The sequence below is a fragment of the Rousettus aegyptiacus genome, unplaced genomic scaffold (genome assembly GCF_014176215.1).
Source record: "Rousettus aegyptiacus isolate mRouAeg1 unplaced genomic scaffold, mRouAeg1.p scaffold_m13_p_9, whole genome shotgun sequence".
Classification (NCBI taxonomy): Eukaryota; Metazoa; Chordata; class Mammalia; order Chiroptera; family Pteropodidae; genus Rousettus; species Rousettus aegyptiacus.
Window position 1 is genome coordinate 61,864,760 of NW_023416312.1, and position 14,514 is coordinate 61,879,273.

Genomic DNA, 14,514 nt, shown 5'->3' on the forward strand with positions numbered 1-14,514 from the left:
TTTTACTCCTCTGAAAAATGACAATGATACTTACCCTCACATTTTCCTGATTATTAGCAGAATTAAGTAAAATAAGAGATATAGAAGTTCTGGAAAGATTACAAATGCATGCAAATGTGTAAAGCATTGCTGCAATATCACTGCAAAGGACTTTTGCTCATACTGAGCCTAAATGTGTTCCTTGTCCTCAGGATGTGGAGGGAGGACAGAAAGAAGTACAAATCTCATTCTTGCAAACTCATCAGTTGGCCTCCTCAAATTTACACAGCTCTAATTATATCTAATGAAAGAAAGGTAACATTTTTAGGTCTCTGTTGCAGAAAACATCTTAAATAGAACTGGCCTGGAGGCATTTTTCAAAACAAAATCTAAATAATGGAAGATTGTTAGTGGGAACTGTGACAGGGCTAGATTACACGATTAATAAAAATCAACCTGACTCTCAGACTGTCAGGCAGCCTTGACTATACCTTCCCTAGGTCAGTGACAGAGATAGCAAGACTCATAGTAGGCCTTGTCTTCGACTTCCAAAGAACTTGATCATTATCAAGGACTTCATATTAGGACTTCTTCATGGGTTAACAAATAATTTGTCAGCAAGTAACCAGAGCAAGAGCAAGTTTGTGCAGGTCCCTGGCCTAAGCTTGTCTGTTGGTAAAGGTTAGAGAAGACTGAAACCTATCCTTTTCCCTCCTTCAACCCATCAACCATCCCCAGAGTGAGTTCCCTGTTCTTATCCCCATCCCAAATTAATGAAGATGCTGATGGCATGGCCTACACAGTTTAAACTTTGAAGTGGTTGGGGAGGAAATACATAGGAATATCTCTTGTCTTTTGTCACTGGAAACCTTGCCTGAAGGTCTGCACTTTATTATAGAAGCCATTTGTCTAAGAAACACCTGGAAGTCTTAGTGAAATTCTTACTAACGATTTGACTTCCAAGGTTCTAGCATTTGCCTAGTAGCACTTGCCTACTCATAGTACCTGGAAGTTCTTTCCTGTTTTAGCTGCTTTCATGTGATTCGTATCTTTAAGCATCTAGGTCAGTATATCTCTTTGATCACTTAAGACCTTCATGGTCCTCTGGTACTAGGCTTGTTGCCCAACTGACTTCTTACAAACACTTTCCTATCAAGTAGCTGTCTTAACTCAGTGGCATATCTTAATTCATTGGTGCTAGTGTATTGTTTTTTATTATATTGATTATTGTTCATAATTATATATCACATACAATTTATGATTATTATTTGTTAAAATATGCATAACAACTAATCCTTGCAGTAATAACGATTCTAACTACAATTTAGTAAATACTATGTATCAGGTGCTGTATTATACACATTATTTTAATAGTTACAAATGCCTGAAGAGGTCAGGTATTATAATCATTCCAACTGAAATTGATAAAGCTATTTTTGCTCATGGTTTTATAATTAAAGGAGCACCTTCCTTCAACTTCCAATAGAACTACCAAAAAAGGACTTCTTATCTCCATTTTTCAGCTGAGGAAACTGAGACTGAGAGATGTTACATAACTTACGCATTGAACCCAGCGGATCTTAGTTCAGATTTGGTGCTTTGTTAAGAAACTACTACATTATATTGATCACTTATTTAGTCTACTTTGTTTTCTACCAAGAGTTAAATACATATGGGATAGCGAGCTCCTTTTAGGGTATTGGGCATTCTATTTCAATTGCTGAGATGACTAGTCAACAGCTCTCTTTAGCTGGGGTTATAACATAATAATGGGTAGATATTTCACAAGTTTCTTTTGACTATCTGGATGAACACTGTGGAGCAGATATGATCAATGTCTTTCCCATTAAGAACTGTTCAGAACACTGCACATCCAGCAGAGGTGATTCTCTTTTTTCTCTGTTCAATACATTTAAAAGGCTGTATATTTACGTTACCTCAATCCTCCGTACCCACTTTAGCCCTATTTGTAGCCCTATTTGTACCCACATGTAGTCAGTATATTCCTTTTTTTGCTGGTATGCTGATGCTCAAAGACTTGGCTAATCCTTATCCTTGTGGCACCAAAATACCTGCAAAATTATTTTGAGTCATATTTAAAAATGGAATGTAATATTTCACCAGTCATATACTTGAATCTGTAGAATGGGGAGAGATGTCAGTACTATATGGGGTTGAGGCAAAAGTAGACCAGAGAGGGCATGTCTCTTGAATACATACTTTTTGATGTCAACTCATTTATTAACTAACATTTACTAAATTTGAGTACTTATTATCTATTCATTTCAATCTCAGTGATGGAATGATGAACAAGAGCAACAAATTCCTTTCTTACATTTACCAAATAAACAAATGAAAACAGATCAGAGAGAAGGGCAGATATAAAAAGTACATGACTTGAACAGGCTTAATGTATTCAAGAAACAGAGGAAATGCCATTTTCACTGCACCCTAATGAGTAAAGGACACAGTATTACGATAGGCCAGATCATGCAGGGCCTTAGAGGAAGTAAAAAGACATGGAAATGTATATTGCTGAAGTAAAGTGGGGTCAAGAAGAGCCAAATTGATTAAATCAAACTTTACCTTCTTGCCTGAGACTTAAAAAAAATGCTGGTGACTTTAGCTTTATGGTTTTTAAAGAGGTTGTCAAACATCTAACAAGAGAATGAAATATTTTTATATTTAATCCTTGTAGGCATATCTTATACCTTTTGGGTTTTAGGATCCTGAATTGAGGAAGAGAGAAGAGCAATAGCTCATGATCTACACCATATCATGAGGTTGCATCTGAACATCATAATGGGAGTGCTTTGATAGCATTCTTCTCAGATGACATAGGCACAAGCATAGTCAGAAGTATTTGCCAGTAATTAACTTTACTAGAAATCCAGTATCAGTCATTTTGATTATATTAGTTTACAAACTCAGTGGGCAGCAGCAATCTGTACTTCTGTTTTTTTGTATATTTGACATATTGAGTACTATACTTAGTACTCATTGAAATTTCTCAATAGTAGTATGAATACTAACAATGCTTTGAGGCAATCTTAAAATTGTTGGTTAGCATGCTAATCCCATCTGTCAGGATTGCTATCACTTGATTATAAAAACACTTGGTTTTAAAGTGTCCTTAGCACTTTATATTTTTAACAGCAGCTATCTGTTGGTTTTTAGACAGATATGGGTCTGAAATGTCCCACCAAAAGATTTATAGCTGACCTTCTTCTAAGTCTTACCAGGTTGCTTCTGATCTCTTCCTCACACTTTTCAGTTTTCTTCTGTGTGGCTGACATCTTCAGGAGTTCAGGTAGAGGTCAGGTAGGGAAAGGTCATGGGGTTCACATAGAAAAATGAAGGCAATATCATATTCCATAAATACCCTATATAATGAGTTAGCCAGTTAATGGCCAATTTCTAGAGTGACCTTATGGTGAAATTCAATGTTGAAACTCCTTTATAATGCCAGTGTTGGTAGATTAATCCTGGCTGACTACACTCTACTAGGATTTGTTCTTTGTAGGAACCCAGAATTTGACCTCTAACATATCTCAGTAAATACCTTAAAAAGCTATATAAGTTAACAGGTATCTTTTGTATGTTGATATGTTGCATTTTGTATGTTGATTTGGCTTTTGGTATATATCTCATATAAGAAAATGTTGGCTTAAAAACCAATGGCAAGATTAAACAACCTTTGGAATACCTGACAATGGACTGGCCATAGGGGCAGAACAGAAATAGCTATATCTGTAGTTATAGACTTTCTCACCAGTTCTCACTATCAGATTTTTGACATACAAATATTTATCACTGAGAAAGAAGTCTAACCACCTTACAGTTTCGAAGATGGGTATAGTTGTTCTATGTAGCTATCTCATGGTCAGAAATGTCCACATTAGCATTTTGTTTCATATCTTCCTGTCAACCAAAGTAGAAAACTATTCTGTGTTGTTTTCATGTTGTTTCTGATTTCTAGGCAAGGTCCTAAATGGAAAAATCAATACTTTGAAATATATAGAGTACAAACAAGCTGTAAATACCTGATAAAGCCATTTTGCTATTTCTCTGTTCCTACAGAAACTCAACATATTGCATGAAGGTGTCAATGTCCTTGACTGTTGCAGAGAATGAATCAGGCCTGTGCTACAATAGCAGGATCCGCTATTTAGAAAAATCTGAAGTCACTAAAAGAAAAGAGATCTCCTGCCCAGATATGGATGACTTTAAAAAGTCTGATCGGGAGCCTGATGTTGTGTGGTATAAGGTAACTCAGCATGGTGTTAAATGATTTTTTTTTTACCTTTAGTCAATAGCTGGTGTGTGGATAGGAAAAGGTAGAGGTTTTATTTCTCATTTTTGGCATTAGATATTTCACTAAGAATCACCAGATCCACAGCTACGTAATTCAGAGCTTTAACTCCTATATACTACTGGTTTTCATGCACTTCTATCAGCAGGTATCAAAAGCATTCCCACCTTCTCCAATGGCTAAAAAATAAGTAAAATCTCCCTCTACTCCAACTTGTGAGAACAAATGGAAAGAAGAATGAAAATTTAAGAAATAAAGTATTTGAAGAATATAGAAATGTTATTTACTATTAGTAAAAAAGGCCCATCATTTCAAGTAACAGTACTTACAAATAGTACCTACAAATAGTACAACTGTTATGGTCTACATTGTGAGAACCTCTGCAGTCAAGGCAGAGGAGAGAAATGGGTCCAGTGTAGGATGTGTGAATACCAGAAATAACATGTTTAGCTAGAAATGAACTACATTCGAAGGTTGAACATAAAGTTTAAGCAACTGTTTACAGAGGTGTGATTAAGGTTCAGGGACTCAACAAGGGAGGAAGCTGTAAATTACCACTTGTAGTCCTACAGTGGCAAGAGGAAGTAGCAGTGTCACTGGAACCCAGCAAGAGCAGTGCATGCCTGTCAAGAGCTGTGGCCTTAGTGGAACATATGAACTGTGGCAGAGAGGGAGTGGAAAAGATAAATACCCTAATCCTTCTTAACTCTTGCCTTCTGATTTCCTACTAGTACTGCCCCATCTCTCACATGTAGACTCAAACAGAAGTCAGAGGACAAAACTAAGAGATAGAATCAATAGTCTTCAGATTCCCTGGGTGTAGGGTAGGGCAGAGAAGAGCAGAGAATAGACATAGGGGAGTAGGTAGAGAAATAACTACACCACCTTTCAGCTGTGATATTCTGGCTGCTAGCCTGGGACACTGTGGTACTGTAACAGGACTGAGTACCTTCTGCCAGTGTGAGCCACAGTGGTTGAAACATGGTAGAGTTTTAAATGTGTTGGCCAGAGATGACCAGGGAGGTTTTTCTGCATGGGTTCTGTGCACACAGTTGAAACCAAACACAACTAAAGGTGGAACAAGTTATTTCTATAAGATCTGACAGAATTTCAGTTCCCAGTGAAGCCTAAACCCTAACTCCTATAGCTGCCACATGGTTTTACATTTGGAAGCCTCTCCATCTTCACACCTGGAGAACTCACCAATAGACACCAAGAGCATGTCCTAAACTAGGACCTCAAGTCTCTATGCAAAGTATCCTCTCCCCTTTTATTTCCTTAAAAAAGATAATATTCTAATAGTCAAAAAGGAACATGATATTCATTACACATAAATATAGAACATTCATAATTTGGTGGGACTCTTCATGCTATCATCAGCCTTGTTAGTGTTTATTTGTTATGTGCCATTCACTGTGCTAAACTTGGTCACTACATTATCTCATTTAAATCTCAGTGCAACTCTGTGTGGTGGCCACAGTTACCCTCATTTAATACAGAAAAAAATGAGACCTAGAGGGATGTAGAAATTTGTTGGTAGTTACTCAGCTAACAAATCCTGGTTTTGTATTTAAGCAGTGACTCCAGAGTCCATTTTCTTTCTCACTACTCTCTCCTGAAATGGGCCTTGATCACAGCATTTCTCTAAGATGCAGCAGCACTGTCACTGAGGAGCCCATCAAAAGGCAGAGTAAGATGGTTTAATTTCAATTTTATAGTTGAAGAAGGGAGGTTGACCAGCTCAAAAATTAGCAGCTAGGAGTAAAACCCAGGTCATCAGCATTTTCTAACAATATTCATTCTACTATCTCATCTTTTTATCTTTCTACTAAATTCTTCTTCTTTCTTCACATCTGTATACATCACTATTGTGATTGTTTACCAAAGCAATTTATTCACTGGGCAATGCTGACCCTCAATCTCTCTTATAAATGGACTGACAATGCTGATGCCTGGATTACACCATTTAATATTTCTACAACATTTCACAATTAATAAATGAGTATTTATTATAAGCACAGCTCTGTTTTAACTACTTTTGATGGATTAATTCAATCTCAAGAACTACTAGATGAGGTAGGTATTATTATTATCTCCATTTTATAGAAGAAGTGACTAGAGACTCAGAGAAATTAAATGACTTAACAAAAGTCATATGGCAGTTTTTGACTTGCCATTTGACCACTGGGCTCATCCTCTTAGCCACTAGACTATACCAATGGAACAGGATGAAAAACCAGAACTCAAAGTTAAAGAGTCCCTGAAGCTCCCAGATGTGTTGTCAACTCTGTTTCTCACACAAGGTTTCGAGTAAATATTTGATTAAAAAAAAAGAATTTATATTTGGGGAAAACGTTTCTTTCTTTTTTTTTAGTCACTATTTTATTAATCTTCCCTGCTTACTTGGGAGCTGTGCATTCCCTAACAGGGTAAGGGTGAAGTGATTTTGCTCTGGCTACAGCAATGTGAAGAGGAGGACACATTTGTTCACAGTTCATTCTGGTACACATCCAAAGTTAGATGTACAATGTATTATCTCCAGTGTTTTAACAGTGAAAAGTATGTGTATTGTATGATCCTTTTCCTAGTCATTTTTTTAGATGCATGTAATATTTAAAGCTAATTTCCTTTCTATCCATTTCTGCTTTTGGCTTACTCACTTATCATTTTGTTCCCCCTCTCATGTTCTATTATGGTTTCCTAGCTGTCTGAAATATGCTGTGGTAGGCCTTAGGGAGTATCTTTTTTATGCCTGCATTGTAATCACAGCTGGATAGTGAAGTAGAGACAGATCATGTGGTACTGGAACATGTTCATAAAGATGACTAAGACTATCCTGGTTTCCTGGGAATGTAAGCGATTTGTATAACAGGGCTGTATCTCCCTTATCTGAACTCTATCAGTTAGCAAAAGGAAGTGAGGAGAGGTGTTACACTTTTAGCACTTCCTCCTGACACTCTATGAATGAGGCTTAGACATTAGAACAGAATATACAATAATGTTAGTGTTTTTAGAAACATTTTTGAAATGAGAGCTAAAGATTCTTTATTGAATCAAGAACACTAGAACAACCTCATTATTCACTGAGAATACTGTTATCACAGGGGTATAGGGTTCCTTTACCCCATTTCTAAACAAAAGGATCTCCTAACTAATAGGACACCAGCAATGAAAATACAAATACATACCTTGGGGTAAAAAACTTCATCTATGTGATTAGTTACCTTGGTTGATAAAAGCCTGATGTTAATGAGGCTACCAATTTGAATCTACCTTTTGTTGTCACAACAATGCCAATTTTAGATGTTTGTCATTGGTTCTAAATGGTATGCATTGGGGAATTATGGATGGTTCAGTACAAATTCATTCATTAATTTGTACAACACTTCATTCATTCAACACATTTATTTGGGACTGACCACAGAAATAGGGATAGTGAAGTGACCAAAATAAACATTTTTCCCTGTTTTCATGGAGGGAGGTAGATAAGTAAACAGTTTCTCAACACTCCAGGAAGGAGCTATGTCAATTAAAACATCTACAGGAACAACTCCTACTTGAAATCAATAGCATTTACATCAAGTAAAAGGCAGTAGACATACCTCTGGCATGAATATATTTGAAAAGGAAAATTTCATAACTAGTTAATATTTCCACAGGATATGATAGTTGACAGCAATCTTTTTATATTGTAGCATACATAGAAAGTGACAATATGGCACAGTGAAGTGACTGGATGAATTGCCCTAAGGGCTCAGGCTGCTCTAGACCCCATGGACTGATTAAGGGCTAAGGTGCAGATCACTGTGTCTATTCACTAGTAACAATTCTTTACTACCCCAGGGTGCTATGACCCACTGGTGTGGAAGCTCTGGTCTACTTTTCCATAAAATGTAACATATAAGTTTTTACCTAAAGTTGGCTGAGTAAGCCAAATTCTGGTTGTTCTTGGAATGCAAGGGGTAAGTGGAAGTGTGCTGTATTTCCACTATCTAAACTCCATCAATTATAAACAAGAGGTGAGGCTAATTATTGGTGGCTGTTATCATCTTTTTATAGATGAAGAAAATGAAATAGCTTACAGAGGTGACTTAGCTAACACATGACCAATTTGGAGTTCAAGTCCTGAACTTCTGATTTCTTGTAACAATACTCTGATTGCCTGCTAAATGCATCTTATGCACTCAATACACTTATATCACTGATGTAAATATAATGCTCTTTCAAAATTGTTATTTTGGAAACAGTTCCTGAAACCCTTCCGAAGGACTGCCTAATAACTCTTAAGTGTCCAAAGCAACTCAAATCAACCAGAAAGAAATTTTCCTCAAGATCAAACTGGAACTAAGTAGAAGGAATTATAATATCATAGGGACATTAGAGCCTATCTAGCACAACTTATTTCTTATATATGAGGAAATCAAAGCCCAAAGAAGTGATTTAAGTCTAATGAAACCCATTTCTTCTTTCTCTGTTTACACTTACTGAGTTTTACAAAAAGCTTGGAGACCAGCCCAAAAAAGTGAATGTATATATCTAATGTGTGCGTGTATGTATATATTTTATATATATTAAAATATGTATATATCTATGTGTATACACATTTTAAAAATGTATATATATGTGTGTATATATATCTATGTATATATATTTTGACAAATCAAATAATGTAAGTGTATATAAAGTAAGTTGTACCCTGATCTTCTCCTCCATTTTAATCATCTAAGGTAAATAACATTACCTGTTATATCATTCTACACTATCCTCTATTCTAACACACTTTCTATATATTACTTATTTTTATACATACTGTCAACCAATGGTTGTTGGTGCTGATTCAACACCAATAGGATTTCCCAATTTAGGGTGTGATGAAGAAGGAAAGTTTACTCAGTGCAAATAGCTCAACTGTGGTACTCACATGTCTGTGAGAACAGGATGGCTGTGAGAATAGTTCAATAGTATTACAGCTCAATTATGAGACAGCATGACTATGGAACAGCACAGCTGTGAGGTGGCCCTGTGGTGAGGTGGCCCTGGGGTGAGGCAGCCCTTGGGGGAGGACACTTTCTTCTTAGACAGCTTTGTTCTGCTTCACCTACCTTAGCCTGCTGTGCTCTGGCGAGGTCTCCTTGGTGTTTCAGCTCCAAAGTCTTCAGTAGCTGATACAAAGGGAACATGCCTCCAGAGCCAGAAGTCCTCACCCCTGGTGCCTGTTTACTCCATCCTCATGCAAATGAGGACTCCAAATCCTCACAGTTTGATTGGTCTGAAAAGCACTGTCCTGACTGGCCAGAATGGAGCTGCTCTTATTGGTCAATGAAGATGTTAATAGGAATTTAGTTAGACAAGTCCAATTGGATGGGGAAGCCTCAGTCCTATTGGTCAAAATGCAATTCCAGAAACTCCTTTACAAGATCTGGCTAAGATATCAGGTAGGCAGTTTAGTGCAGGCTTCTCTCTGAAGTGCAGTTTGCATGAGCGGCCTCTGTTTTTAAAATTTGAGCCCAGCTAGCCACCAGGAGTCCTTTATGGTAAGTATTTTCTTAGATTCCACACTACATGTACACATATATCTCCCCATCCCTCATTTTTATAAAAATGGGTACATACTGTACATATCACTGTGTAGCTTTCCTCATCACACACAAATGTACCATGAATTACATTCCATGTTGATAATATAGATCTAATTCATTTTAAATAGCTGAATTATAGTTCATAGAATAGACATAACCTTGTTTTATCCAATTATTTTTCTAATGGATATTCAAGTTTTTCTATTATTTTTTTGTGATCATGGTGTTGCAAAACATCCTTGTAAACACACACACACACACACACACACACACACACAAACCCATGACATACAAGATAGGAATGTTCTCTGTCACTACTATTATTCAACATTGTTTTGAAGATTCTAGATGACACACTAATAAAATTAAATAAAGTATACTGTATAAATATTAGAAGAGAAAAAATGATCTTATTTTTCAGATTATATAATTTTATACCAAGAAAACCTAGGAGGCTCAACAACAACAACAACAACAACAAAATAGAACTAATGAGATAATTTGGTAAGGTAGCTTAATAAAAATATACAAAATATACAATAGCTTTTCTTTTTGCTAGCAATAATCAATTGCTATATAAAAGAGAAAATGAAATTATTCCACTTACGACAAAGTATAAAAAACTTTGGAATATGTTTAACAAAGATGAGAGGGGATTTTATAAAAATAACATAAAATATGGTTAAAGTAATGGAGCGATAGAACATATCATGTCTTCCAAATTTTATTTAAATAATTAATGCAATTTGCTAGAATATCATTTTTGGAATTAGACGATATGATAAACATTATAAAGTTCATGTAGAGTAATGAATGTACCAGGCTTACCAAGAAAATATTGGGAAATAAAACATTCATGAGAGGGGACTTATTCTACCTAATACTAAAATCACTGCGAAACAGCAGCAATTAAAATGGTAAGTTTAGAAAAAGATAAATAGATCAATTGAATAGAGAATACAGAAGTAGATAAAAGATATAAAAAATAGTATGAGAATTTAGTATATGGTAAGATAACATTTAATTTTAATTAATGTGTAGGTGGGATAATGGCTTATTAAATATGTACACATATTTGACTACCTACTTGGAAAAATAATTAGATCTCTGACTTAGATATCATGTTTAAGAAAAATTCCAGAAGGATTGTAAGGAGTTAATTCCATCTACAAAAATAATAGTTTAGTAACGACCATTTCTAAATGCTGTCACTCATTACAATGAAGTAAGCTTCCAAAGTTAAGAGCTTTGCATTGATTCACCTTGCTATACATTCTGACAATTTTCTTAAGCAAGGAAAAAGGTCACTGGAGATCTCATAACACCACAACCAAAATGACTAACATTCTTTTACTAAAATAACATGGTTTGGCGGTAACTCTATAGTGTAGTGGTTAGCACATCTGCTTTACATGCAGAAGGTCCTAGGTTCGTACCCCAGGTGGACCCACAGACCATACCCCAGGTGCACTAGGCCCCGGGTGCTCATGTGCTCCGAGCACATGAGAGGAAACGGCCTGCGTTCAGAGATCCAGCTCTTTAGGGGAGATGGCAACATCCACAGGTCAGGGGTGGAAGTGCGGGGGGAGGAATTAAGATAAAAAACAAAATAAAGTGGTTTGACAAAATGCTTGCAGATTTCGAATCCCTTTTGGAAATGTAATGACATTAATAATATATGCCTTCATTTATAAACGTTAAACTGAACTTCAACCTTAAATTTTTAAACTCATAACTAGAATTTTTGACAATGCTTTTTTTCAGGAATAAGCTGAAAAATCCATGTAAGCTTCAGTTTGTAGTGCCCTAAAACCAGGCAGTGAGACAAGATGTAATACTCATGTTTCCTTTTTCTCCCCTAGATATAGCATAAGAAGTGGGAGAGGGGTTCTTTACTATTTGTAAATTATAAAGAATATGGGTTAATATAGGTGGAATGGACATTTGATATTGTAAGAATCACTGGTCTTTGAGTCTGAGGACCTGGATTCTGGTCACTATTCCATCAATAATGTAGGTAAGTAATTGGATGTAACTGGGCCTCTATTTCACCTCATATAAATAGATGTAGTAATGTCTGCCATATATCCCAGACATGCTATAAAGACCTAATGACTGAAGTCATTATGATATTTGCTGCTAATATAGAAAGGGAAAAGTTACATGGGAAGTTAGAAATGTAATTGTTCTAAGATATCTGAGATTCTAATTGGGAATTTAAGATTGAGCTTTTTTGTCATGTTATTCTGTATAATCCACATAAAATTCATCCTTTTTACTTGTATAATTTGATGTGTTTTGGCAAATGTGTAAACCACAATCAAGATATAGAACACTTCCATTACTCCAGGTTCTTCCATATCCCTTTGTAGTCCATTTCTTCCTCCCATCCCCAGTCTTTGGTAAAAATTCATTTGTTTTCTGTTCCTATAGTTTTACATTTTCCAAAATGTCATTTAAATGGAATTATTTGATATGTAACCTTCGTGCCTATCTTCTTTCACTTAGCATAATGCATTTGAGACTTGTCTATGTTTTACTATGCATCAATAGTTCATTCCTTTTATTCTGAGTAGGAGTACAATATTCCACTGAAGAGATGTACCATTGTTTAGCCATTCACCTGTTGATAACCATTTGGGTCATTGCTGGGTTTTTGGTGATTAGGAATAAAGGTTTTGTAAGGTTGATCTTTTAGAATACAGTTTCTTGATTTATCAAAATGATGTTTTGTCAGCTTTTATAACCTTTCAATGTGTACGCTTTTCTCAAAATTAACAGGAGTTTGCTGTAGGTCTTTCCTAAATTGTTATAAGAATCCAGATATAGACAGTTCCAGTAAGATGGTGGAGAAGGCAAATACTTTACTTGCGTCCTTTCAAAACCATATCAAAATTACAACTAAACTACAGAATAGCCATCATTGGGAGTCACCTTAAGTCCTGCAACTGGGGACAAACAAAAGAGGCCACCTTGAGACTGTAGGGGGAACAGAGATGTGAAATAGGTGGCCCCATACCCTCATGTGGCAGTTGAGAATCAGGAGAAATATCTCAGCTTCAGAGGCCCCCCTGGAGGAGTGAGGGATCCTGGCACCACACTGGGCTCCCCAGCTCAAGGTTTCACTGCTGAGAAGTCTCCACAACTTCTGATTGTGAAAACCAGTGGAGATAGTTGCTGAGTGAGACAGAGGGCTACAGGAGAACCAGGAATTCCTCTTAAAGGGTCCACATGTGGACTTACTTGCTGATGGAATCACGCGTTTTGAGCTCCAGCACTGCTGCAATGGCTCAAAAGGTGTCAGGGACATATACCGAAGAACTGATGCCTGGCTTCACAGTGAGGGCTGGAGGGGCCGTTTTCTCCCACACAGAAGTGCTCTCAGAAGGCACTCTTCCCTTGTTGAACCCTCCCCTACCTGGCTGGCAGACCCAGATGAGTGCCATATCTGAATCTCCATCACTGGTTGTCCAGACCTGGTGATTCCCTGAGACCTTTCCTCTCCCAACGTGTGGGCCCACCCAAGCTACTTCCAGAGGCTTTTCCATACAAACAGATTGTCTTGGCTCATGCTGAAGACTTTCCTAACATCTCTCAAAAGTTCACAAAACCTAAAGAAGCAGCATCTGGACTTGGCATACCCCGTACCTCTTGCTGAGCAGCCCCAAGCCCAGCACTAGCAGCAGCCAGGCTCAGTTTGCAACTTGGCCTCTCAAGGCACTTCCAAGTCCAGCATAGGTTGCAGCCATCTTAAGATTGCTTGGTGGTTATTCCAGGTAGCCCCGGGCAGGGTACAGGCTTCAGCTGAACTTATCCTGTGGCAGGGCCACTCCCAGGAGGACCTAGCTTGCACACCTGGTGGCCAGCTTCGATCTGAGCTGGAGCACCAACCAGGGTCACTTCTGAGGATGACACACCCAAAATGTAGACTGGGCAGGCACCAGAGCCCTGCTAAACCAAATACTGTTCTGTAAGTTCAGCCCCTAAACAATAACTCCTTCACTGGTCATAGCCAGCTATCATAATCAACCAGCCCAAAAGTTAATCCCTCCCACTGACAAGCAAACAGCAACCAAGCCTCCACAACAACAGAAGGGCACAAACAATTCATGTAGAGCACTTGGGTTAGGTGACTAGGGAAGATTGTGCCACTGGGACCCACAGTACACCTAATAGAGACATAGCAGCCCTACCTAATATATAGAAACAAACACAAATAGACATCCCAAATGGGAAGAAAAAAATGTGTCTCAAATAAAAGAACAGAACAAAGCTCCAGGAAAAGAACTAAACAAGATGGAGACAAGCAATCTACCAGGTGCAGAGTTCAAAACACTGCTTATAAGGATGTTCAATGAACTTAGGGTAAGAGTGGATAGAGGAACTCGGTGAAAACTCTAACAAAGAGATAGAAACATAAAAGTGGAGATAGAAAACCTAAAAAGCAACCAGTCAGAAATGAAGAATACAATAACTGAAATGAAGAATACATTAGAGGGAATCAACAGTAGATTAGATGAAGCAGAGGATAGAATAAGTGCTTTAGAAGATAAGGTAACAGAAAACACCCGATGAAAATGGCAATGAGAAAAAATAATAAAAAAAATGAAGATAGTATAAGGGGCCTCTGGGACACCATCAAAC

The 14,514-nt window shown here is 37.2% G+C and overlaps 1 protein-coding gene across 6 annotated transcripts in view; it reads left to right on the forward strand.

Annotated features, from left to right (window-relative positions):
• The window catches only part of IL1RAPL2 (interleukin 1 receptor accessory protein like 2), a 1,139,149-nt gene that overhangs the window by 590,709 nt on the left and 533,926 nt on the right, over positions 1-14,514 (forward strand). For all 6 annotated transcript variants that reach the window (XM_036226644.1, XM_036226645.1, XM_036226646.1 and 3 more), the window contains one exon: positions 4,060-4,246. In XM_036226644.1, the coding sequence (XP_036082537.1) occupies positions 4,060-4,246 (187 nt within the window). The remainder of the gene's footprint in view (positions 1-4,059; positions 4,247-14,514) is intronic.